Here is a 27,857-nt window from a genome sequence, read left to right on the forward strand (position 1 = left end):
CTGAATGCACAGAGAGGAAACTGGTATCTATCTTCTTGTCTGACTCTGGAGAAGACGATAAGATAATTTCCCATAATGTTGGCGCGTTCTACTTTAAACACTCACTTTTAACATTCACTTTAGACACGTTAAATTTTTTTTAACACTCCATCATATAATATCTATGTATTACTAAACTATACTATATTTTGTATCCAGGTGACAGCCACTGGCCCACTATCGCCCCAGACCATTGCAATGGTTCCAGACAGTCTCCCATCGACATCGTGTCAGCTAATGCCACCGAGGACTCTGCCCTCACTGCCTTCTCCTTCGTCAACTATGGCAACACCTCTGCCCTGTACGAGAGCGAGAACACCGGCAAGACAGGTGAGCAATGATAGGGACCCTGTATTGGGAAAGGATAGGGACCCTGTATTGAGAAAGGATATGGACCCTGTATTGAGAAAGGATAGGGACCTGTATTGATAAACTATAGGGAACATGTATTAATAAACGATAGTATTCAGTCACATAAAGAGGAACAAAAATAAACAGGTTGATTAGTAGTCATTTAGAACAACGCCATCAGACTGTTTGTAAAGAGTTTCTAGTTTGAGGAGAAACAGGATTCCTTTCACTCGAGTCTCCAGTCAGTCTGGGTGTAGTTTGTGTTCAGTGCATCACCTCCATCCCAACAAGAAGACCCCCTGGAGACCCCTGTCCTAGAGGACCTCTCTCCCAGTCCAGACCCCTGTCCAGGACCTCTCTCCCAGTCCAGACCCCTGTCCTAGAGCAGGGGTTCCCAAACTTTTCAGGCCGGGGCCCAGAAAATAAGGCGTCAGAGAGCCGCGGCCCAATGCACATAGTCTGGCTTTTTTTTTTTTTTTTTTTGCCAGGCGACCGATTTTTTAAGCCAAATATCACTTCAATCCTATTAAGTTAGTTCAAGTTAGTTATTCATTTATATGTGCTATTTATGAGAGGGCTAACTTGTTGCAAAATAATAATGATAATAATAATAGCCTCATTAAAATACTATTGTTGCTTCTGTTGTTTTCAGCGTTTTATGTGCATAATCTGTTATTTAGTTTGAAATGTTCGTTGAAATAAGTAGATTTTTCATTTTTGTTTATTTATTAAGTTAATATAAAACCATATAGTCACATTTTAGAATACAATAGAATAGAATTTTAGAATACAACTAGAAACACTGTCCTGGCCTGCTTCTAAGTTCAGTGGCCTGACAAATTTTTTTTAAATAAAAAATAAAAAAATAAAAAAAAATTTTTTTTTTATTTTTTTTTTTTTTTTTTTAAATCATCTCGCGGCCCACCCGTGGCTGCTCGCGGCCCACCTTTGGGTCGCGACCCCGACTTTGGGAACCACTGGAATAGAGGACAGTTTAGCAGTTATGAATAGAGGACAGTTTAGTAGTTATAAATAGAGGGCAGTTTAGTAGTTATAAATAGAGGGCAGTTTAGCAGTTATGAATAAAGGACAGTTTAGCAGTTATGAATAAAGGGCAGTTATGAATAGAGGGACAGTTTAGTTAGACGAATTGTGCACCATGACAATTCGACGAAAGGTCATAAGCCGGGATTTGAATCTGTAGCGTCGCGGTACGTAGCTGAACCCACCCTTTGTTTGTTTGTCTTCCAGTCAAAGTGACTCTGAGGAGTGGCGTGCAGGTGTCCGGGGGGGGTCTGTCCGAGGCCTACGACAGCCTACAGTTCCACCTGCACTGGGGCAACGGCTCTGAGGTGAAGGGGTCCGAGCACACGGTGAACGGCAAGCGCTACGCCATGGAGGTACGGGTTCGACTAGGGATCAGACTGGGGGCTAGATCCACAAAGAATGGATTGCACGGTGCTAATTGCACCCTTACTTACAATTCATTATGAATTCAAAATGGGGGACCCTGATGTAAACAAGACGAAAGTCTTTCTCTGGTCTGCATCCCCTGGACAACTGTGTGTATTGAGCCGTACTGTATTGTACCCATTCTGCAATCTGTTAATAAAATGTTCAATCAATCAATCACCTGCGCTGTGATTGATTGAATGACATTTTTACTGTACTTTACTGTACATATAAAACCATTGAAACAATAGAAAAAAGATGCAGGTGCGATGAAAAAGGAGTCCAAAGAAGTGGGCGCAGGCGAGCGTTTTGAGCCCCAGATGTTCATTAACCCCTGCATGGCTTCCCCTCAGATGCACATTGTGAACCTCAAGTCGTCCTACGGCGGGAACACGTCGCTGGGCGTCGCCGACCCCGCCGGGCTGGCTGCCTTCGGCTTCTTCATCGAGGTGTGTGTGTGTGTGTGTGTGTGTGTGTGTGTGTGTGTGTGTGTGTGTGTGTGTGTGTGTGTGTGTGTGTGTGTGTGTGTGTGTTAGGGCTGAGCCCAAACGTTCGAACGTTCGGACCTTCGTTCGTTACGTTGGCATTCAAATTCTAAATCAACATTCGAAAATTTTCATTTTTAATTAAAAAAATAAATCTATTATTTTTAATTGTTTATGTCTATTCATTCTGTTTAAACCAATGGGGTTTTTCTTCACAGTTGCAGATAGAGATTAGGCTACACTAATATTATAGTATTAAAAACTGATGAATTATATTCATTAAAGAAAGTTGATTTAATAAAAGAAAAAGACTCATTTAATCAGATGAATCACTTTATTCAAATTGAGGATTTAGTTTGAGGATATTTATATATATAAAAAAAGAAATAATTTTTTTTTTAAAGATTCTTTTAATTAAAAACGTAGGATCAAATGTCCATTCGAAAAACCCTGACGAAGTTCGAATCCCACAAACAGGCTTCGGGGACAGCTTTAGTGTGTGTGTGTGTGTGTGTGTGTGTGTGTGTGTGTGTGTGTGTGTGTGTGTGCGTGCGTGCGTGCGCGTGCGTGCGTGCGTGCGTGTGTGCGTGCGTGCGTGCGTGCGTGCGTGCGCGCGCGTGTGTGTGTGTGTGTGTGTGTGTGTGTGTGTGTGTGTGAGAGAGAGAGAGAGAGAACAGGGTACAATAGACTCGAGCGCTAAACCATGACTGCGTTTTGACAGGAAATGTCTGGAAATGCGACTAACTCACCTGCCAGTTGGAACGCCTTGACCTCCCACCTGAGCAACGTCACGCTGAAAGGTAAGAGGATGTTTCGATATGTGTTGCCTTGTCCAATGAGAGTTAAATCATCTCCTATCAGGCTGTCTGGCTGCAGGTTCAACAAGTTAAATCATCTCCTATCAGTCTGGCTGCAGGTTCAACAAGTTAAATCATCTCCTATCAGGCTGTCTGTAGGTTCAACAAGTTAAATCATCTCCTATCAGTCTGCCTGTAGGTTCAACAAGTTAAATCATCTCCTGTCTGGCTGCAGGTTCAACAAGTTAAATCATCTCCTATCAGTCTGTCTGTAGGTTCAACAAGTTAAATCATCTCCTATCAGTCTGGCTGCAGGTTCAACAAGTTAAATCATCTCCTATCAGGCTGACTGCAGGTTCAACAAGTTAAATCATCTCCTATCAGGCTGTCTGGCTGCAGGTTCAACAAGTTAAATCATCTCCTATCAGTCTGGCTGCAGGTTCAACAAGTTAAATCATCTCCTATCAGTCTGCCTGTAGGTTCAACAAGTTAAATCATCTCCTGTCTGGCTGCAGGTTCAACAAGTTAAATCATCTCCTATCAGGCTGACTGTCTGCAGGGTTCAACAAGTTAAACCAAGACCTTTTAAGGCTTTAAATGGAGAATTATGAACGTAATACTTTTTAAGACTTGTTAACCCTTTCACTATCACACTACAGACGGTTAACCCTTTCACTATCACACGACAGACAGTTAACCGGTCTGTGTCTGTGTCTCTGAGGATGTGTGTCTGCGTCTCTTTTCTGAGGATGTGTGTCTCTTCTTTGAGGATGTGTGTCTGTGTCTCTTCTTCTTTGAGGACGTGTGTCTCTTCGTCTCTGAGGAAGTGTGTCTGTGTCTCTTCGTCTTCAGGTCAGCACGCGTCCTTGCCAGCAGGCCTTTCGCTGGACGATCTGCTAGAAGGAGTGGATCGTACCAAGTACTACCGCTACCTGGGCTCCTTGACCACCCCCGCCTGCAACGAGGCTGTGGTTTGGACCGTGTTCAAGGACTCGATCAAAATCAGCAAAGATTTGGTAAGGTTTCATTTCATCATAGATGTTAGCTAGCTGGCACCACAAGTCTCAAGAGAGATGTAAATGATCGACCACAGGAAAAAAGGTACATAATGTACATTATGTTATATCCTCATACGTCTTGTATAAGTCAGCAAAAGTCAAAAAGTGACCGGGAGTCGAACCAACAATGATTGTAGTTGTGGTTGAGTGCTCTCACCACTTGACTAAGCATCCCACCCTGAAACAAACACAGCTCTCACCACTAACACCCACCCTGAAACAAACACAGCTCTCACCACTTGACTAAGCCTCCCACCTGAAACAAACACAGCTCTCACCACTTGACTAAGCCTCCCACCCTGAAACAAACACAGCTCTCACCACTTGACTAAGACAGCCACCCTGATACAAACACAGCTCTCACCACTAGACTAAGACAGCCACCCTGATACAAACACAGCTCTCACCACTAGACTAAGACAGCCACCCTGATACAAACACAGCTCTCACCACTAGACTAAGACACCCACCCTGATACAAACACAGCTCTCACCACTAGACTAAGACAGCCACCCTGATACAAACACAGCTCTCACCACTTGACTAAGACAGCCACCCTGATACAAACACAGCTCTCACCACTAGACTAAGACACCCACCCTGATACAAACACAGCTAACGGTTATGGTTAGGGTTTGGTATTATTAATTATTAATTAAAGGTAACAGTGTGGTTAGGGTTCTGGTTAGGGTTTGAGGGTTCTGGTTAATGTAACAGTGTGGTTCTGGTGTCTTGGTGTCTTGAAGCCCCGGGTTCACTCTCCAGCAGGGGAACCCGGACGTTTTCTGAGAACGTAAAAGAAAATTATAATAATAATATGTAATATATGTACTTATTTGTAATATGTACACATTGTAAATGTTTTATAAAATACGTTGATATACTACTCAGTACTCATGGCTACAACGTATAGTTTTACTAGTTCATATTTACATGTTTGAAGTGAGATGGGGCTGTTGCTAGGTAACGCTTGTGAAGAAAAGGCTAACAGCGGCGCTGTCCCACAATCCTCTCTTGTTTGCTAACCACCTGACCTCTCCTCGGCCTCCAGATTGACCTCTTCAGCAGTCAGCTGCATGTTGGGAACGTGTCCTCCACGCCGCTGATGACCAACATCTTCCGGCGCGTCCAGCCCGCACAGCCCGTCACCACCACCGTCACCACCGTCACCACCGCCCCCACCCCCACCACCAGCTCTGTCTCCAGAGCCGGCTTCTCGCTGGGCCTCATCGTCCTGAGCCTGCTGTTGAAGACTGTCTCCACCTAGAGGCTGCTGTGAGGAGCGTCTCCAACTAGCAGACAAACACTCAACAAACACTCAACAAACGATGGTGGCTTTGTGCCTAATTTATTTTATTTAATTGGATGAAAGGTGGTATTTGTATTTGTATTGTATTTTGTATTTATTTATTAACACAGAGTTAAAGAAAAGCATAAAGTAGCTACATTTGCATAAATAAAAAATAATTTGCATATTTCTCAGTAGCATACTGTACGTAACAGATCTCAGTAGTATATGTAAGAACGTTTCAGTAGCATACGTGACAGCTTTCAGTAGCATAATGCGACAGTGTTTGTATATACGCACAAGCTTTTCACTAGCATACGTGACAGATTTCAATGGTATACGCACAACTTTTTCAATAGCATACCGGGCTTGACATTGGCACCTGCCCACCCGCCAGATGAGGGTAGAATTTCCCTGTGGCGTGTACCTCTGTCATTCTACCCACCACAGTGGCTAGTGGTCTGTCTGTCTGTGTGTATGTGTGTGTGTGTATGCGTGTGTGTTTATGTGTGTGTGTTTAGCATCTTTTTCTCCCGGGCCATGTGCATATTCTAATTTTTTTTTAAATCTCTACCTTTGATTGGCAGATATCATGTTCATTATGCCCTGATCTGCCTCTGATTGGCTGTATGACGGAATAAACAAAAAAGCCGCGTCGTCGCCAATACACATAAGCTGACGGGCTCGTTGAACACAGCTGCCTACAACCATCCTTACAGTACTGGCAAGTATTTTCATATCTTAACCAGAGTTGCAACTTGCAAGACGCTTATAATGAAACGTTCCAACGGCGACATTGTTCATCAATTGATTCAACCTAGAACCTATGCGCGCGCTCTCCCCCCCCCCCCCCCCCCTCTCTCTCTCTCTCTCTCTCTCTCCTCCTCTCTCTCTCTCTTCTCTCTCTCTCTCTCTCTCTCTCTCTCTCTCTCTCTCTCTCTCTCTCTCTCTCTCTCTCTCTCTCTCTCTCTCTCTGTCTCTCTCTCTCTCTCTCTCTCTCTCTCTCTCTCTCTCTGTCTCTCTCTCTCTGTCTCTCTCTCTCTCCCTCTCTCTCTCTGTCTCTCTCTCTGTCTCTCTCCCTCTCTCTCTGTCTCTCTCTGTCTCTCTCCCTCTCTCTCTCTCTCTCTCTCTGATTGATTGATTGAATGAAAACTTTATTAACAGATTGCAGAATGGGTACAGTACAGTACAGCTCAATACATTATTATGATTGGCGTGTGTGGGGATTTTTGGTTGGTGAAAATGCTGAGTGGCTAGTGACTTTGGAAAACCACTAGCCACAGTGGCTAGTGAGCCAAAACGTTAATGTCAAGCCCTGATTATTTAAGTGACAGTATATGCCCTAATCGGCCCCTCATATGTGTGTGTGTGTGTGTGTGTGTGTGTGTGAAGACGCAGTTTATCAGCAATTGCATACATAATATGGTTTAGTTATATTATAGATACAATAAATAAGAATAAACTAAAGTGAACCTTCAGCTTCAGAGTCGTGTGTGTGTGTGTATATACTATGTATATGTACTAGTGGTGGGTGGTGCTGTTGTCACACATGTCAGGCTGAAAACATTGAAAAAGCACTTCACAGTAGGCTAACAAACACTGATGGGTTAGCTAACATCAAGCATAGTAAAATAGACAAAACAGACATTCTTGATGGTTAACTTTATAGTCCCTAGATGGGCGCTACACCAGAATGCTGCGTGTAGTACTTAACATCAACAAGGATGAGCATGTCACCAATGCAAACCTGTATGGGGGGCCGCTAAGGTTGAGTGAGAAAGTAGCAGTCAGGAGAATTAAGCTGGCAGGTCACTGCCAGAGACACACTTGTGCTGTGGGAGCCAACACACAGGCATCGACAGCTGTAATGTGAATCACTACCCACCTTCAAAACCACTCTAAAAGAGCACCTACGGGAGACTGCAATTCAAAACTAGCCCCTGTAAATGTCTAAACCCAACCCCCTCCAATGTACAGATAAACTCAGGATTTCAAGGCGCATATTAATCACAAAATAAATGAACATTAAAAGGCGCGTATTAATCACAAACTAAATTAACATTAAAAGGCACGTATTAATCACAAACTAAATGTAGATTAAAAGGCGCTTATTAATCATAAACTAAATGAACATTAAAAGGCGCTTATTAATCACAAACTAAATGTACATTAAAAGTGGCTTATTAATCACAAACTAAATGTACATTAAAAGTGGTGTATTAATCACAAACTAAATAAACATTAAAAGTGGCTTATTAATCATTAACTAAATGTACATTAAAAGTTTGCCTTTGAGAACCAATGGTTCTCGAGCCGTAACGGCACATGGGGCAGGAGCCTATCTCCTGTTTCCGTAGCGTGAGGCAGCTTGATGTACAAGTACACCCCTTGGACATGACGCTAGTATGTCGCAAGGACTTCCCCGCAAACCAACCCTTGATGCTGAGTGTCAAGCAGGGAGGCTATCGGTACCATTTTTAAATAGTCTTTGGTATGACTCGGCCGGGGCTTGAACTCCCAGCCTCCCGAACTCAGGGCGGACACTCTACTCTAAATGTACATTAAAAGGCGCTTATTAATCACAAACTAAATTAACATCAAAAGTGGCTTATTAATCACAAACGAACTGAACATTAAAAAGGGCTTATTAATCATTAACTAAATTAACATTAAAAGGCGCTTATCAATCATTAACTAAATGTACATTAAAAGGGACTTATTAATCACAAACTAAATGAACATTAAAAGGCGCTTATTAACCAGAGAGGTGTATTAACTATCTTGGTATAAACCATTTACATTTAGTCATGTAGCTGAACGCTTTTATCCAAGGCGACTTACAAGTTCTGTACAACAAGTCAGCACAGATAGAACAAGTCAGCAGGAAGATACAACAAGTCAGCAGGAAGGTACAACAAGTCAGCAGGAAGGTACAACAAGTCAGCAGGAAGGTACAACAAGTCAGCAGGAAGGGTTTGATTGAATTGATTGAACATTTTATTAACAGATTGCAGAACAGATTGGGTACAATACAGTACAGCTCAATACACACAATTGTTAAGGGGATGCAGACCAGAGAAAGACTTTCGTCTTGTTTACATCAGGATCCCCCATTTTCAATTCATCATAACATATAATTATGACATACATGACATACAGATAGACAGTACTGCTACATCTATACATTTATGACATACCAGATCTACAAAGTACTGTTTATGAGTACAAAAAGAGCATAAAAGAGAGTATATACATTTGAGGGGGAAGACACTGTACATTGGAGAAGGTGGGGTGGGGGAAACTGTACATTGGAGGGGGTTGGGTTTGGATTTACCCGGGCCAGTTTTGAATTGCAGTCTCCCGTAGGTGCTCCTTGAGAGTGGTTTTAAAAGTGGGTAGTGATTCACATTCCTTTACAGCTGTGAGTAGGGCGTTCCACATTGATGTGGCATAATTGCGAACCGTGTTTAGTCCCTTGTTTGAGCCGAATCTGGGTTGAACATGATTTGTGGAGCTCCCTCTGGTGTTGTGGTCGTGGTATTCACTGACCTTTGTGAAGTATTTTGACATGTACTGTCATGGGTACAGTGGCGGACTCAGGCTGTTTGAAGGGCAGGGGCGAAAAAGAAAAAAAGGGCACCTACTGCACAACATGGGACCCCATCAGTGAGCAAAAAGCTATGATGCGGTGGCATAGTGGAGATTGCATCTTGTGTCTCAGATTGGTTCCAGACTAATAAGCTATCATTAAATGTAGAAAAATCGAATTTTATTGTATTTTGTAATAAAGGTAAAAGTTATTCGAAAAAGGAGGCAAAGTTATTAATCAGTAACACCGAAATCAAACAAGTAACTTCAACAACGTTTTTAGGGATCCTAGTTGATGATAAACTCAATTGGAAAAAACACATTGATCATGTTTGTAAAAAAGCAATGAAGGCAGTAGGTATAATTAGGAAGGTGTGTTCATTGATAAATAGAAGTTGTTTTTTAATCCTGTATTATAGTCTTATCTTTCCTTACATATCTTATTGTAACATAATATGGGCTAGCACTCATTCATCTCATCTTCAAAAAATTATTTTACTTCAAAAAAGATTTGTTAGACTGGCAACCTTCTCAGATTGATTTGAACCATCTGCTCCTCTTTTCAAGAAACTAAACATTCTGACTGTGTCTGAGGTTAATACTTTACAGATATGTATATTTGTGTACAAATGCATTCATGATCACAATCTACCAAATGGTTTTAATAGTTTTTTTTCTTTTAATTCAGATGTTCATTTATATGTTACACGTCAGTCCAGGGACCTGCATATACCTTATTGTGGTACTTCACTTAGGCAATTCTCAGTGAGGTATAGAGGGTCCAATCTTTGGAATGCAGCTGATCCTATGCTGAGGAAATCTCCATCTCTGCTTATTTTTAAAGCAAACTACAAAAGAATTCTCATATCCAAAAGTAGTAGTTAGATAAATAGGTCATACATGTAGGTATGCATTTGGTTATGTGCATGGGTATGTTTGTAGGCAGGTGGGTGGGTTGTTATATATTATTATGTATGCACAGGCACGTGCACACATAGAGGCCAAGGGGTGCTTGAGCACCTGCCTTTTTGAGCCTCATCAAAAAAGTGCCCTTTTTTTTATTTTATTTTTACCGTTACGCATATAGACTGCCCTTCCAACTGAAAAATGTCCTCAGCGTGCCTCTCCGCGGATCTATATATTTTATGCATAGCGTGGGTGATGATGATGATGATGATAGAAACCGCTGTGGCGCATACAGTTGAATGCTGGTATTACACTCATTGAGGGACACGAAGAAGTCAAGTCTGATGGGATTTGGGAATCTCAAATACAAATCGGGATTGGAATAAAAAATGCATTTATATTAAACAATACAGAATATACAGCACTTCTTGGGGTCTGTAGGGTAAGCACTTATTCCCTCCCCCCTGAACATTTATGGAGATGTATGGGCCTTTTAAGTCAGTGATAAAAGTGTCTTTCAAGGATAAGTGAGCTCCTGCACTGATTATTATAGTTCAATATTCAATATTTGATCACCAAATACACTACACTTGTGTGTATATATTATCCGAGCGCGCTACGCGTGCTCGGATAATATATACACACAAGTGTAGTGCCCTTTTCAGCCTTTGAGCACCTGCCCCTCTAAAGTCCTGTGCACGTCCCTGTGTATGCAGTATACAGTATATGCATGTATGTACTGTGTGTATGTATGTTTGTATTAACACAAATCTTTTGAATGTATTCTGGTATTTTATAATATGCATATTTTTGTATTTTTGTTTGTTTGATTTTATAAAACAGGGGAAGTTCTTGATAAGCTTCTAGGCTTCTAACTTCTCCTTCACAATTGTTATAACTTATTATGTATTGTTTTTACTTCTGTTTAACTGTGTTAATAAACAAACAAACAAACAAACTTGTTCCTGTTTGCGGACGACTCAGCCCTGCTGGTCTCTGACAAGAACAAGTTACAAGTTGAAAAAACCCTCAGCTCGGAACAAGGCAAAATCTGCATATGGCTCGCTGATAACAAACTATCATTACACATGGGCAAAACAGAGTCCATTCTCTTCGGTTCAAATAACAAACTCAGCAAGACCGACGGCTTCTCAGTTACAGTGGGTGACAATATTGTCACAAGGAAAGATGAAATTACCTACGCGGGTTGCTTGAAGCCTTTTTACAACGCATCCGCGTTTCCGGGTTCCCATTTTGCGCTCTGATTGGCCAGGTCATGTGACATGAGCGCCAATCGTGGGACGGCAAGTTTCTACACTGGTTAAGCTTAGACACTCTTCGAAGTTGGTTAAGGTTAGAGTTTGTCTTAGAGCGTGGCGGCAAGTTCTTTCGCCGGTTAAGCTTAGGCACTCTTTCGAAGTTGGTTAAGGTTAGAGTTTGTCTTAGAGCATGGCGATAGAACGCCAGGTAGTTTGCAGGCTGTTCGACGCGGAAACGGGCAAACACGCTATTGGGCGCACATGTCACATGACCTGGCCAATCAGAGCGCCGGAAACGCGGATGCGTTGTAAAAAGGCTACACGCACCTGGGTTCCATCCTAGAGGCAAATCTTTCCTGTGACAAAATGGCATCCAATGTAATAAAAAAAGTCAACCAATGAACTCGATTCTTGTACCGGATCTCCTCTCTGGTCAGACTACTGCTTGACCTTACTCCTAGAACCCACCTCACCCCTGCCCACTTTGACAACCTAGGATGGCTTAGAGTAGACGACAGAGCACAACAACTTGCAATGGGCCAGGGCCCCGTTTCATGTACCTGGATAACTGAGTTAGCCGGATAACTTTAGCTGGATAACTGGGTTAGCCGGACTTTCCGGTTTCATATACGTGGATTTTCCAGATCACCATGCCAACAGATCCAAAAGTTTGAGCCTGCTCGAAAGCAGAGTTCAAGTTCAAGTTAGCCTGAACTATCGCCACGCCCCCGCAAAGAAGTGACAGCCCGTTTCCTGAAACTATTCCCACAGTCTACGATCTGCATTATACCATTCTGAATTACGTTTTTGTGCTCCATTCTTCCAGAGGGGGCTTTTGAAATCGCTGCTGTCGGGACAAAACCTCATAACTCCATTTTTTGAATTTTTTTTTTATTATATAAATCAACTCCGTAGATCATCCTCCATATGTGTGTGTGGGTTTTACAAAGTTTAAACAATGGGAAAGCATTAAACCGATCATCTGTCTAAACCTCCTAACTCTATTCACCCTCAAATCTGTGTTCGTTTTTTTCATCTGCTGAAAAGTTGGGTTTTTGGAGTTATGAGGTTTTGTCCCGACAGCAGCGAAATGTAAAATAGACCCAAAATGCTGATATTAAATTCACTTTGTCCTAAATAATGCACGTTATATATACCGTGGCGACGGTGGCGCTCGCTCGTGCGACGTACACATGATGTGGTTATTTTAATTGTAACTGGGATTAAGATGTCTGATGAGATGCGCTGTTTGACGGATTTGATAAATTGAATGAGCCGTTGACGTCACATGAATGAATGAGGATAAAGAAATAAAACTTCATTCAAAATAAGGGATATTCTAAACACGGGTCTCTCGTTCATTAATGTATAAACAATGAATCTATCCCATCTGGCACAGTGGCCCAGCGGTAGCGCTCAAGTCTGCCAACCTAGTGATCCGGGTTCAAATCCCGGTGTTTCCAATATGATTTTTTTGAATATAATATTAATGATTATACGCCAAAGTAGCCTGGTCTTAAGTTAAAATATTATAAATCTACATGCATTGAGGATGTCATTCTTTATATAGCTCTCAACGTGCACCAAATTGAATTATTCCTATATTGCAAAAAGAAGGACCCCGGTCTTGAACCCGGGTCGTCCGTGTGGAAGTCAAAAGAACAACCCGTTGGACCACATTGGAGATAAGTTAAACATTGACTATACATCAATCAATGGGCAAGAAAGCCGTCTCGTAATTCTGTATAACAGTTAACTAGTTATTTTCGCTAGCAAGATCTCATTTGATTATTCAATCCAGCAGGCAAGTTTAAAGAAATATAATCTGATTGATTGAGGTAATGAGGGACTTAGAATTAGCCTATAGATAACGCATTTAACTTGTCGGCGAGGCGATTGAGCCTATTGCAATCTGTCAATAAAGTCTTAAATCAATTAATCAATCAATGCCGTTGAGAATCAGGGTCTCTGCCATCGATACGTGCTGGCTTTCCACCTAAAACGGGAGCGCGCATCTAGCCTGACTTGAGCCTGACTCTCAAGTCTGGCTTGAGTTAACGAGACTGAATCCTCCTTTGTGAAACAGGAAAATCCCGGCTTTGAACATCGGGTTAACTGAAGCTGGATAATGGACATGTTGATCGACTTAGTTGAACCACGTACATGAAACAGGGCCCTGGTCTACAAGATACACTACACGACCAAGGTACCCATGTACATGTCAAAATACTTCCCAAAGGTCAGTGAATACCACGATCACAACACCAGAGGGAGCTCCACAAATCATGTTAAACCCAGATTCGGCTCAAACAAGGGACTAAACACGTTTAGCAATTATGCCACATCAATGTGGAACGCCCTACCCAAAGCTGTAAAGGAATGTGAATCACTACCCACTTTCAAAACCACTCTCAAAGAACACCTACGGGAGGCTGCAATTCGAAACTGGCCCCTGTAAATGTCCTAACCCAACGCCCTCCAATGTACAGTAAATGACCAAGTATGGTTTTGTCAATATTCCAATGTACAGTTTTGCTTGTACAGTTGTACAGTGTGTGTCGCCCACCCACCCAACCCTCCCACCCAACCCTCCTACCCAACCCCTCCCCCCCACCCAACCACCTCCAATGTACAGTGTCCCCCCCCCCCCACCTACCCAACCTCCTCCAATGTACAGTTTCTATGTCAAATGTATATACTCTCTTTTCTGGACTCTTTTTGTATCACAAACAGTACTGTATTTGCAAATCTGGTATGTCATAAATGTATAGATGTAGCAGTACTGTCTATCTGTATGTCGTGTATGTCATAATGTTATGATGAATTGAAAATGGGGGACCCTGATGTAAACAAGACGAAAGTCTTTCTCTGGTCTGCATCCCCTTAACAATTGTATGTATTGAGCTGTACTGTACTGTACCCATTCTGCAATCTGTTAATAAAGTTTTCAATCAATCAATCAATCAATCAAAAACACCCTTCAAGAAGTCTTTATTTGTCATGCAGATTAACGAGATGGGCAACAAACAACATAGGGATGTGTAGTGGTTACGTCATTGTCGTTTTTCGTGTGCCACCCTCTGTCCAACGCAATGTATTTCCCCATTGCCCATTTCTAAATCGTCTCGTTTAAAACAAATAAAGCATGAACATTTGCATGGTGTACATTTCTGTGCTTATTCATCCACAATCTATAGCTCAACATGAAAATATTCGCAATTAATCATAAAAAAAATCACCAAATTTTATTTCAACCAAAAATGCTTAAACAATAATGTTAGTGATAGAAGGGAACTCATTTTGTGCACAAATGGAAAGCTTTTCAATTTCCATGCGGCAGAATTGTTACAATGATAAATCCCTATACGGGTGGAACAACCAGTGACGTCAGACTACACCTCCCTATTGAGATACAAACGTACTGGGCCAGTTTAGTTCCGTCAAGAACCAGTCTGCTCTGCAGATGCCAAATGAAACAAAGCATTTTATTGACCAACAGCTCAACAGATGACTCCGGTGTGTCTACTGCCTCGTTAGTCGACAATGGTCGACATCTTGGCTCAAACCGGTGAGTCAACTGTCCCTCAGCCTGGGGGCTCTGTTTGATTCCAGTTAAAAAACACATTCCTCTCATTTAGAAATATCAATTGTTTTTGTCATTTAGCTGAACACTTTTGTCCAAAGTGACTTACAAGTTCTGTACAACAATTCAGCAGGAAGGGTACAACTCTGGCAGCTAAGGGTCAGTGAGATTGCCTATTTTGTCTGATTCAGTGAACGTTCAGGCTGGCTGTGAGCACAGCAGGTCTTTGATTGATTGAAAATTGTATTAACAGATTGCAGAATGGGACAATACAGTACAGCTCAATACAATTGTTAAGGGGATGCAGACCAGAGAAAGACTTTCGTCTTGTTCACATCAGGGTCACCCCATTTTCAATTCATCTTAACATATATGAATGAATGAATGAATGAATGAATGAATGAATGAATGAATGAATGAATGAATGAATGAATGAATGAAAACTTTATTTAACAGATTGCAGAATGGGTACAATACAGTACGGCTCAATACATACAATTGTTAAGGGGATGCAGACCAGAGAAAGACGTTTGTCTTGTTTACATCAGGGTCCCCCATTTTCAATTCATAGTGACATTTATGACATACATGACATACAGGTATATAGTACTGTTACATTTGTGACATATACGATATGCAAATATACAGTACTGTTACCCATAGATCCTGACAGAGTATACATATGATGGGGAGGGGACTGTACATTAGGAGGGGGTGGGTGGGAGAGAAATATACATACGGTGGGGAGAGAATATATACATACGGTGGGGAGGAGACATACATGACATACAGATAGACAGTACTGCTACATCTATACATTTATGACATACCAGATTTACAAATACAGTACTGTTTGTGATACAAAAAGAGTCTAAAAAAGAGACTATATACATTTGACAAAGAAACTGTACATTGGAGGACGTAGGGTAGGTGCGGTGGAGGGGGGGGGGGGGGGGGGGGGACTGTACATTGGAGGTGGTTGGGTGGGTTGGGTAGGCGGGGTAATAATAATAATAATAATAATGCATTTTATTTATAAGGCGCCTTTCAAGACACTCAAGGTGCCGTACAACAATTTAAAAACAGTCCATTAACAATCACAATACATTTAAAAAATAAAATAAAATCACACATACGCCTGCCTAAACAGGTGGGTTTTGCGGTGGGTTTTGAATGGGATGATGGAGTCAATGTTCCTGATGTCGGGGGGAAGGGAGTTCCGAAGGCGGGGGGCAGAGCAGCTGAAGGCTCTTGACCCCATGGTGGACAGACGGGCTGGGGGGACAGTCAGGTTGATGGAGGAGGCAGACCTGAGGGACCGGGCGGGAATGTTGATGTGGAAGAGGTCGGACAGGTATGGAGGGGCGAGGTTGTGGATGGCCTTAAATGTATGTATGTACAACGCAGTAATGGTTCAACCCCTTTCGGTCCTGACAAGGTATTTGTGTTACACAACCTGAACCCGTGTTTGATCCCTTGGGGAGGAGATATATTCAAACAGAGAAAAGGTCAGTAGAGGCGTGTCTTTCTGGGCCTAATAAAAATGAGGAGGAGGAGAACACATGTCCAAGAAGAAGAAGAAGAAGGAGAAGAAGGAGAACACAGGTGTGAACAGATCAACTCAGAAGGTAAGACATGAAACTTTCAGGAACCTTTGCAGCCAATTTTTGTAGGTCAGGTAATGTTACCAAAAGAATATTTGACAGAAACATTTAATGACTTACAAGGGACTGTTTTTGTTGTTGTTTGTCTTCAATCATGCTACTTGGCTGTGTTCACTGTGTTCTCACTCTTGTACTGGTGTTGTTTGTGGAGAATTGAGCTTTGAATTATTGGTGATTAATTATTGGTTCCCATCACAGTCAGGACAGCTGAACCCATCACAGTCAGGACAGACAACTGAAACCATCACAGTCAGGACAGCTGAACCCATCACAGTCAGGACAGACAGCTGAAACCATCACAGTCAGGACAGCTGAAACCATCACAGTCAGGACAGCTGAACCCATCACAGTCAGGACAGCTGAACCCATCACAGTCAGGACAGACAGCTGAACCCATCACAGTCAGGACAGACAGCTGAAACCATCATTATTTGTTCCCATCACAGTCAGGACCGCTGAAACCACCACAGTCAGGACCGCTGAAACCACCACAGTCAGGACAGCTGAAACCAGTGGCGTCCTTTTACTAAAAGGCAAGGTATGGCGAGGAGGGGGGGGGGGGGGGGGGTGGGAGGGGGGGTGAAGGGGGAGTTTCCCCCCCTTGGTGGATTTTTTTGTCAAATCAGTTGTGCAATAGTCACTTTTGGTGAGTTGTTTCTATACAATTCAGTTATATGACATTTAGGTATGACACAGGACTACACAAGCATTTTTAGTATAGAAATGTGTCAACAGACTATAGCAGGGAACCACAATATTTTGCATACGAATTATGCAGAATGTAATATCATAACTGTCTATTACTTTTCTTGCAATTGAGCCAATTTTCCTTAGGTACGGTTTTGAGGTGTGTGTTCAACAGAATGTAGTATCAAAAACACATTCACAAAAAGTATGGGTTACTGAATGCTGAACTGCACTATTATAATCACTAAGCCAGACCTTACCTGTGTCCCTGTATCACTTGTCTCTGCTGCCCTTTGATAAAAAAAAACGTCCCTAGGGCCTATGTCCATTTTCCTTTTTATTTGGGCATATTTCAGTTAGTCACAGCAAAAGTCACCTAGTAAAAGTGAGATAATTGACAATATCAAAATATGCTAGGGCTGTACCGAATAGTTCGAAGCTTCGTTCATAATGTTGATATTCAAATTTTAAATCAACATAAAAAATTGTAAAAAAGAAAAAAGAAAAAAAAATTATTTTTTTACATATTTATTTGCCAAGGTATGGCGAGTGCCATACCTTGCCATACCAAATGGACGCCCCTGGCTGAAACCACCACAGTCAGGACAGACAGCTGAAACCATCACAGTCAGGACAGACAGCTGAAACCACCACAGTCAGGACAGACAGCTGAAACCACCACAGTCAGGACAGACAGCTGAAACCACCACAGTCAGGACAGACAGCTGAAACCATCACAGTCAGGACAGACAGCTGAAACCACCACAGTCAGGACAGACAGCTGAAACCACCACAGTCAGGACAGCTGAAACCCGGCCAATTTTTTAACTAAAAACACACCTCTTCCAAACATATCTGGTAAAAAACCCATAATTGTACTATTACCGGTATATAATACCCTACTACTATGCTTCTATACTTATACTACTACTTCTCATGGTAATTATGTCTATGCTACTATGCACTCAACACTGTAGCACTCAAGTTCAACATTGTTTGACTCTTTGGATAAACGTGTTCAGCTAAGTGACTAAATGTAAGTCTCTTTGGATAAACGTGTTCAGCTAAGTGAATAAATGTAAGTCTCTTTGGATAAACGTGTTCAGCTAAGTGACTAAATGTAAGTCTCTTTGGATAAACGCGTTCAGCTAAGTGACTAAATGTAAGTCTCTTTGGATAAAAGCGTTCAGCTAAATGACTAAATGTAAGTCTCTTTGGATAAACGTGTTCAGCTAAGTCACTAAATGTAAGTCTCTTTGGATAAACGTGTTCAGCTAAGTCACTAAATGTAAGTCTCTTTGGATAAACGTGTTCAGCTAAGTCACTAAATGTAAGTCTCTTTGGATAAACGTGTTCAGCTAAGTCACTAAATGTAAGTCTCTTTGGATAAAAGCGTTCAGCTAAGTGACTAAATATAAGTCTCTTTGGATAAAACTAAAGCGTTCAGCTAAGTGACTAAATGTAAGTCTCTTTGGATAAACGTGTTCAGCTAAGTGACTAAATGTAAGTCTCTTTGGATAAAAGCGTTCAGCTAAGTGACTAAATATAAGTCTCTTTGGATAAAAGCGTTCAGCTAAGTGACTAAATATAAGTCTCTTTGGATAAAAGCGTTCAGCTAAATGACTAAATGTAAGTCTCTTTGGATAAACGTGTTCAGCTAAGTCACTAAATGTAAGTCTCTTTGGATAAACGTGTTCAGCTAAGTCACTAAATGTAAATAATTCACCGGATTCCATTTGTAAGCAGCCTCTTCTCTTGTGATCTCCTTGCCTCCTTCCCTCCAGATGAATCCACTCGTCGTTGCGTTTGTGTTGTGTGCCCTCAGCGCCACGGCGCACGGTTCTGCAGAAGACATAGGTAGGTAATAATGGAACCACTAACGGTTCCTACTCATTCATCCATGTTGGAAGACAATGTCACATTGAAGTGAGTGAGAAACACAGTAATGATGATGCCTCTCCTTCCCCACAGACTGGTGTTACCATGAGACAAACTGCAGTAAGTACCTTTACCTGCTTTCTTTGTTTAAAGGACCACGCCAACTTTATGGTCTGTATATCCACTTCCATTCATTGTGCTAAGCTAGGCTAGCTGGTTTGTATCTTCTTCAGTTCATTGTGCTAAGCTAGGCTAGCTGGTTTGGGGAGCATGTCTATGTTCGCCGGGTCCTATGTTCCCCGGGTTCTATGTTCCCCGCTTTGATTGATTGATTGATTGAACATTTTAGACCACCAGCCCTGATTCCAAACTCTAACCTTAACCAGTTCGAAAGAGGGCCTAAGCTTAACCGTTCGAAACAACGCGGACATTAATAATTAATAAAATAATAAAAATGTATGAAATGTTCAATCTATTAATCAATCAAAGCGAGGAACATAGAACCCGGGGAACATAGGGATGATCCCCTGGTGGGTATCCACTTGCATTCATTGTGCTACGTAAGCTAGGCTAGCTGGTTTGTATCCACTTGCATTCATTGTGCTACAGTAAGCTAGGCTAGCTGGCCTGTTCTGTTTCCATTCATTGTGCTAAGCTAGGCTAGCTGGTTTGTATCCACTTGCATTCATTGTGCTACAGTAAGCTAGGCTAGCTGGTCTGTATCTGCTTCCATTCATTGTGCTAAGCTAGGCTAGCTGGCCTGTTCTGTTTCCATTCATTGTGCTAAGCTAGGCTAGCTGGTCTGTACCTGCTTCCATTCATTGTGCTAAGCTAGGCTAGCTGGCCTGTTCTGTTTCCATTCATTGCGCTAAGCTAGGCTAGCTTTCAGCAGGATATCTTTCTACTGAATGCACAGAGAGGAAACTGGTATCTATCTTCTTGTCTGACTCTGGAGAAGACGATAAGATAATTTCCCATAATGTTGGCGCGTTCTACTTTAAACACTCACTTTTAACATTCACTTTAGACACGTTAATTTTTTTTTAACACTCCATCATATAATATCTATGTATTACTAAACTATACTATATTTTGTATCCAGGTGACAGCCACTGGCCCACTATCGCCCCAGACCATTGCAATGGTTCCAGACAGTCTCCCATCGACATCGTGTCGGCTAATGCCACAGAGGACTCTGCCCTCACTGCCTTCTCCTTCGTCAACTACGGCAACACCTCTGCCCTGTACGAGAGCGAGAACACCGGCAAGACAGGTGAGCAATGATAGAATAGAATAGAATAGACTTTTAATTGTCATTGCACAGTATACAACGAAATTTCAGGGGAGCTCCCACAAACCGTAGTACATATATACATACATGAACACATATAACACTGTACATAACAGAATATTTTAAATAATGAAGTGCATAATGGGTGGTAATCAGAGATTATCAAGTGCAGTGGTAAGTGCATGGTGCACGTGTATTGGGACCCTGTATTGAGAAAGGATAGGGACCCTGTATTGAGAAAGGATATGGACCGTGTATTGAGAAAGGATAGGAACCCTGTATTGAGAAAGGATATGGACCCTGTATTGAGAAAGGATAGGGACCTGTATTGATAAACTATAGGGAACATTGAATTGAATTGATTGATTGAAAAGTTTATTAACAGATTGCAGAATGGGTACAGTACAGTACAGCTCAATACATACAATTGTTAAGGGGATGCAGACCAGAGAAAGACTTTCGTCTTGTTTACATCAGGGTCCCCCATTTTCAATTCATCATAACATATATGACATGATACATGACATACAGATAGACAGTACTGCTACATCTATGACATATCAGATTTGCAAATACAGTACTGTTTGTGATACAAAAGTGTCCAGAAAAAGAGTGTATATACATTTGGCGTAGAAACTGTACATTGGAGGAGGTTGGGTGGGTGGGGTGGGGTTGGGTGGTGTCATGTACGAAGGTCTAACGACCGCACCTGAAGAGTATCTGGAGCAGGCTGTACATGAACAGAAACAGCCTCTCTCAGTAAATGTTTTCAAAATAGTCCCGGGCAGGTAGGTAATAACAAACACAAGACGTTGTTCCAAAATTAGTAAATGAGGTTTTATTAGAATGTGGGGGTTTCAACCCACGGCCTTTTCCCAAAGGGAAAAGGGGATGTCGTCGGTGGGGATTTCAACCCACAACAATTAACAAACAGGGAGATATAAGGGGAGAACAAACAAGGGAAGTATGATAGTAACCAAGTCTGGACAAACACAAAGAACCACCACTCTAACCATGCCGCTCCAGTTTAGGATGAACACCAATCCACCTCCTATCACATGGAGTGTGGGATGAACCACCGCTCTAACCGTACAGCTCATGGTTTAGGATGCCATGAAGCCAACAAGATCCACATACATATACTTAAACATACAAGCTCACCTTCTTAAACATAGAAACACCACTCTACCCATGTGCAGGATGAATCCAAGGTGGCCAACAGTATATACATCTCCCACAAACATGTAAACACAATGGCAACCTCACTCTACTCAAAGACTGAGCAATTGACTGAGAATGAGGCGCCGAGACGTGTGTGTGCTGTCAGGTATTTGGCTACCCATCCCTCTCGAGATTGATTGCCATCAGCTGTCATTCATCAAGTAATCAGCACTCTTCAGTAGGGATGGGCAGCACCTGACAGGGAGAGAAGAGACAGCATTAGCTCTCATGTTTACACACACACACATCATATACAAAACAACACATTAAAATATACTAACCTGATGTTCAGAAGGTGTCATAAATACAGTAATAATGGTAATGACCAACCCACGTACCCAAGGTACGTCACAGGTGGGTTGGGTGAGGGCTGTACATTGGAGGTGGGGGGGGGGGGGGGGGGTTGGGTAGGGGACACACACACATTTTACACTGTACATTGGAATACTGACAAAGCCTTACTTGGTCATTTACTGTACAACTAGGTTAGGACATTTGTAGGGGCCAGTTTTGAATTGCAGTCTCACGTAGGTGTTTTTTTAGAGTGTTTTTGAAAGTGGGTAGTGATTCACATTCCTTTACAGCTTTGGGTAGGGCGTTCCACATTGATGTGACATAATTGCGAAACGTGTTTAGTCCCTTGTTTGAGCCGAATCTGGGTTTTACATGATTTGTGGAGCTCCCTCTGGTGTTGTGATCGTGGTATTCACTGACCTTTGGGAAGTATTTTGACATGTACATGGGTACCTTGGTCAAGTAGTGTATCTTGTAGACCAGGCCCATTGCAAGTTGCTGTACTCTGTCGTCTACTCTAAGCCATCCTAGGTTGTCAAAGTGGGCAGGGGTGAGGTGGGTTCTAGGAGTCAGGTCAAGCAGTAGTCTGACTAGCTTGTTTTGAGATGTTTGTAATTTGTTTTTTAGTGCCTTTGAGGTGCTTTGGTACCATGAGGTGCAAGCATAGTCGTAGTACCCTTGAATGAGTGCTCCTGCTAGAGTCTTCAGGGTATTCTTGTTTACCAGAGAGGAGATCCGGTACAAGAATCGCGTTCGTTGGTTGACTTTTTTTATTACATTGGATGCCATTTTGTCACAGGAAAGATTAGCCTCTAGGATGGAACCCAGGTAGGTAATTTCATCTTTCCTTGTGATAATATTGTCACCCACTGTAACCGAGAAGCCGTCGGTCTTGCTGAGTTTGTTATTTGAACCGAAGAGAATGGACTCTGTTTTGCCCATGTGTAATGATAGTTTGTTGTCGGCGAGCCATATGCAGATTTTGCCTAGTTCCGAGCTGAGGGCTTTTTCAACCTGTAACTTGTTCTTGTCAGAGACCAGCAGGGCTGAGTCGTCCGCAAACAGGAACAAGTTGCAGTCACAAGCTGACGACATGTCATTTGCATAAATTAGGAATAGTAGCGGTCCTAGTATGCTTCCTTGTGGAACACCACAGCTCACTGTGAGGGGGGGGGATAGGGTACCGTTTACTTCCACCATCTGTTCCCTCCCCTCCAGGTAGGATTGTATCCAGCTCACTGATAAACTATCAAAACCAATTGCTTTTAGCTTGTCAATCAGAATGGAACATGAACATGTATTGATAAACGATAGTATTCAGTCACATAAAGAGGAACAAAAATAAACAGGATGATTAGTAGTCATTTAGAACAACGCCACCAGACTGTTTGTAAAGAGTTTCTAGTTTGAGGAGAAACAGGATTCCTTTCACTCGAGTCTCCAGTCAGTCTGGGTGTAGTTTGTGTTCAGTGCATCACCTCCATCCCAACAAGAAGACCCCCTGGAGACCCCTGTCCTAGAGGACCTCTCTCCCAGTCCAGACCCCTGTCCTAGTGGACCTCTCTCCCAGTCCAGACCCCTGTCGAGGACCTCTCTCCCAGTCCAGACCCCTGACCTAGAGGACCTCTCTCCCAGTCCAGACCCCTGTCCTAGAGGACCTCTCTCCCAGTCCAGACCCCTGTCCAGGACCTCTCTCCCAGTCCAGACCCCTGACCTAGAGGACCTCTCTCCCAGTCCAGACCCCTGTCCTAGAGGACCTCTCTCCCAGTCCAGACCCCTGTCCTAGAGGACCTCTCTCCCAGTCCAGACCCCTGACCTAGAGGGCCTCTCTCCCAGTCCAGACCCCTGTCCTAGAGGACCTCTCTCCCAGTCCAGACCCCTGACCTAGAGCAGTGGTTCCCAAAGTCGGGGTCGCGACCCAAAGGTGGGCCGCGAGCAGCCACGGATGGGCCGCGAGATGATTAAAAAAAATTAAATTAAAATAAAAAAAAATAAAAAATAAACATTTTTTTTTTTTTTCAGGCCACTGAACTTAGAAGCAGGCCAGGACAGTGTTTCTAGTTGTATTCTAAAATTATTTTCTATTGTATTCTAAAATGTGACTATATGGTTTTATATTAACTTAATAAATAAACAAAAACGAAAAATCTACTTATTTCAACGAACATTTCAAACTAAATAACAGATTATGCACATAAAACGCTGAAAACAACCGAAGCAACAATAGTATTTTAATGAGGCTATTATTATTATCATTATTATTTTGCAACAAGTTAGCCCTCTCATAAATAGCACATATAAATTAATAACTAACTTGAACTAACTTAATAGGATTGAAGTGATATTTGGCTTAAAAAATCGGTCGCCTGGCAAAAAAAAAAAAAAAAAAAGCCTGACGATGTGCAATGGGCCGCGGCTCTCTGACGCCTTATTTTCTGGGCCCCGGCCTGAAAAGTTTGGGAACCCCTGACCTAGAGGACCTCTCTCCCAGTCCAGACCCCTGACCTAGAGGACCTCTCTCCCAGTCCAGACCCCTGTACTAGAGGACCTCTCTCCCAGTCCAGACCCCTGTCCTAGAGGACCTCTCTCCCAGTCCAGACCCCTGACCTAGAGGACCTCTCTCCCAGTCCAGACCCCTGACCTAGAGGACCTCTCTCCCAGTCCAGACCCCTGACCTAGGGGTGGTTAAGGACGGGGACATGTAGGCCTAATGTATGGAGATGTTTTTCATCCACATGCTCTTGTACAACCCCATCATGTCTGACTCTGTGTGCATGTTATGCTTGTTCAGTTTATTATTCAACGTTTTGTGCCCTGGCTTTCTGGAATAACTTCTTTTTTTGTATGCAAGAATGTGCTTTAAAACTCAATGCATTATTCTGTGTTTTGGATTATTAAAGCTGCAGTAGGCAACTTCGGAGAAGTTTAGCAAATAGCAGTTATGAATAGAGGACAGTTTAGCAGTTATGAATAGAGGACAGTTTAGCAGTTATGAATAGAGGGCAATTTAGTAGTTATGAATAGAGGGCAGTTATGAATAGAGGGACAGTTTAGTTAGACGAATTGTGCACCATGACAATTCGACGAAAGGTCATAAGCCGGGATTTGAACCTGTAGCGTCGCGGTACGTAGCTGAACCCACCCTCTGTTTGTTTGTCTTCCAGTCAAAGTGACTCTGAGGAGTGGCGTGCAGGTGTCCGGGGGGGGTCTGTCCGAGGCCTACGACAGCCTACAGTTCCACCTGCACTGGGGCAACGGCTCTGAGGTGAAGGGGTCCGAGCACACGGTGAACGGCAAGCGCTACGCCATGGAGGTACGGGTTCGACTAGGGATCAGACTGGGGGCTAGATCCACAAAGAATGGATTGCACGGTGCTTATTGCACCCTTACTTACAATTCATTATGAATTCAAAATGGGGGACCCTGATGTAAACAAGACGAAAGTCTTTCTCTGGTCTGCATCCCCTGAACAACTGTGTGTATTGAGCCGTACTGTATTGTACCCATTCTGCAATCTGTTAATAAAATGTTCATTCAATCAATCACCTGCGCTGTGATTGATTGAATGACATTTTTACTGTACTTTACTGTACATATAAAACCATTGAAACAATAGAAAAAAGATGCAGGTGCGTTGAAAAAGGAGTCCAAAGAAGTGGGCTCGGGCGAGCGTTTTGAGCCCCAGATGTTCATTAACCCCCGCATGGCTTCCCCTCAGATGCACATCGTGAACCTCAAGTCGTCCTACGGCGGGAACACGTTGCTGGGTGTCGCCGACCCCGCCGGGCTGGCTGCCTTCGGCTTCTTCATCGAGGTGAGGATGTGTGTGTGTGTGTGTGTGTGTGTGTGTGTGTGTGTGTGTGTGTGTGTGTGTGTGTGTGTGTGTGTGTGTGTGTGTGTGTGTGTGTGTGTGTGTGTGTGTGTGTGTGTGTGTGTGTGTGTGTGTGTGTGTGTGTGTGTATGTGTGTGTGTGTGTGTGTGTGTGTGTGTGTGTGTGTGTGTGTGTGAGAGAGAGAGAGAACAGGGTACAATAGACTCGAGCGCTAAATCATGACTGCGTTTTGACAGGAAATGTCTGGAAATGCGACTAACTCACCTGCCAGTTGGAACACCTTGACCTCCCACCTGAGCAACGTCACGCTGAAAGGTAAGAGGATGTTTCGATATGTGTTGCCTTGTCCAACGAGAGTTAAATCATCTCCTATCAGGCTGTCTGGCTGCAGGTTCAACAAGTTAAATCATCTCCTATCAGTCTGGCTGCAGGTTCAACAAGTTAAATCATCTCCTATCAGGCTGTCTGTAGGTTCAACAAGTTAAATCATCTCCTATCAGTCTGGCTGCAGGTTCAACAAGTTAAATCATCTCCTGTCTGGCTGCAGGTTCAACAAGTTAAATCATCTCCTATCAGGCTGTCTGTAGGTTCAACAAGTTAAATCATCTCCTATCAGGCTGTCTGGCTGCAGGTTCAATAAGTTAAATCATCTCCTATCAGGCTGACTGCAGGTTCAACAAGTTAAATCATCTCCTATCAGTCTGGCTGCAGGTTCAACAAGTTAAATCATCTCCTATCAGTCTGGCTGCAGGTTCAACAAGTTAAATCATCTCCTATCAGGCTGACTGTCTGCAGGGTTCAACAAGTTAAACCAAGACCTTTTAAGGCTTTAAATGGAGAATTATGAACTTAATACTTTTTAAGACTTGTTAACCCTTTCACTATCACACGACAGACAGTTAACCGGTCTGTGTCTGTGTCTCTGAGGATGTGTGTCTGCGTCTCTTTTCTGAGGATGTGTGTCTCTTCTTTGAGAATGTGTGTCTGTGTCTCTTCTTCTTTGAGGACGTGTGTCTCTTCGTCTCTGAGGAAGTGTGTCTGTGTCTCTTCGTCTTCAGGTCAGCACGCGTCCCTGCCAGCAGGCCTTTCGCTGGACGATCTGCTAGAAGGAGTGGATCGTACCAAGTACTACCGCTACCTGGGCTCCTTGACCACCCCCGCCTGCAACGAGGCTGTGGTTTGGACCGTGTTCAAGGACTCGATCAAAATCAGCAAAGATTTGGTGAGGTTTCATTTCATCATAGATGTTAGCTAGCTGGCACCACAAGTCTCAAGAGAGATGTAAATGATCGACCACAGGAAAAAAGGTACATAATGTACATTATGTTATATCCTAATACGTCTTGTATAAGTCAGCAAAAGTCAAAAAGTGACCGGGAGTCGAACCAACAATGATTGTAGTTGTGGTTGAGTGCTCTCACCACTTGACTAAGCATCCCACCCTGAAACAAACACAGCTCTCACCACTAGACTAAGACACCGACCCTGATACAAACACAGCTCTCACCACTAGACTAAGCCCCTCCCACACTGAAACAAACACAGCTCTCACCACTAGACTAAGCCCCTCCCACACTGAAACAAACACAGCTCTCACCACTTGACTAAGCCTCCCACCCTGAAACAAACACAGCTCTCACCACTTGACTAAGACAGCCACCCTGATACAAACACAGCTCTCACCACTAGACTAAGACACCCACCCTGATACAAACACAGCTCTCACCACTAGACTAAGACACCCACCCTGATACAAACACAGCTCTCACCACTAGACTAAGACAGCCACCCTGATACAAACACAGCTCTCACCACTAGACTAAGACACCCACCCTGATACAAACACAGCTCTCACCACTAGACTAAGACACCCACCCTGATACAAACAGCTCTCACCACTAGACTAAGACACCCACCCTGATACAAACACAGCTAACGGTTATGGTTAGGGTTTGGTATTATTAATTATTAATTAAAGGTAACAGTGTGGTTAGGGTTCTGGTTAGGGTTTGAGGGTTCTGGTTAATGTAACAGTGTGGTTCTGGTGTCTTGGTGTCTTGAAGCCCCGGGTTCACTCTCCAGCAGGGGAACTCGGACGTTTTCTGAGAACGTAAAAGAAAATTATAATAATAATATGTAATATATGTACTTATTTGTAATATGTACAAATTGTAAATGTTTTAT

The 27,857-nt window shown here is 42.8% G+C and overlaps 2 protein-coding genes across 2 annotated transcripts in view; both read left to right on the forward strand.

The window, feature by feature from the left end:
- The window catches only part of LOC311223403 (carbonic anhydrase 4-like), a gene marked incomplete at both ends in the record, with an annotated part of 32,865 nt that overhangs the window by 4,610 nt on the left and 398 nt on the right, over positions 1-27,857 (forward strand). The window contains 5 exons of the mRNA XM_084308191.1: positions 199-369; positions 1,642-1,790; positions 2,196-2,291; positions 3,049-3,127; positions 3,977-4,140. Coding sequence (XP_084164317.1) covers positions 199-369; positions 1,642-1,790; positions 2,196-2,291; positions 3,049-3,127; positions 3,977-4,140 — 659 coding nt within the window. The remainder of the gene's footprint in view (positions 1-198; positions 370-1,641; positions 1,791-2,195; positions 2,292-3,048; positions 3,128-3,976; positions 4,141-27,857) is intronic.
- Positions 5,116-27,787, forward strand: LOC311248873 (carbonic anhydrase 4-like; the record flags this gene model as incomplete). The annotated part of the gene is made up of 9 exons (XM_084338102.1): positions 5,116-5,124; positions 5,234-5,437; positions 18,942-19,014; positions 20,138-20,308; positions 25,006-25,154; positions 25,560-25,655; positions 25,910-25,988; positions 26,732-26,895; positions 27,737-27,787. 9 exons carry the CDS (start codon positions 5,116-5,118, stop codon positions 27,785-27,787), a joined length of 996 nt encoding a protein of 331 aa, XP_084194228.1.

This window comes from Notolepis coatsorum, assembly GCF_963971535.1.
Source record: "Notolepis coatsorum genome assembly, chromosome: 2".
Classification (NCBI taxonomy): domain Eukaryota; kingdom Metazoa; phylum Chordata; class Actinopteri; order Aulopiformes; family Paralepididae; genus Notolepis; species Notolepis coatsorum.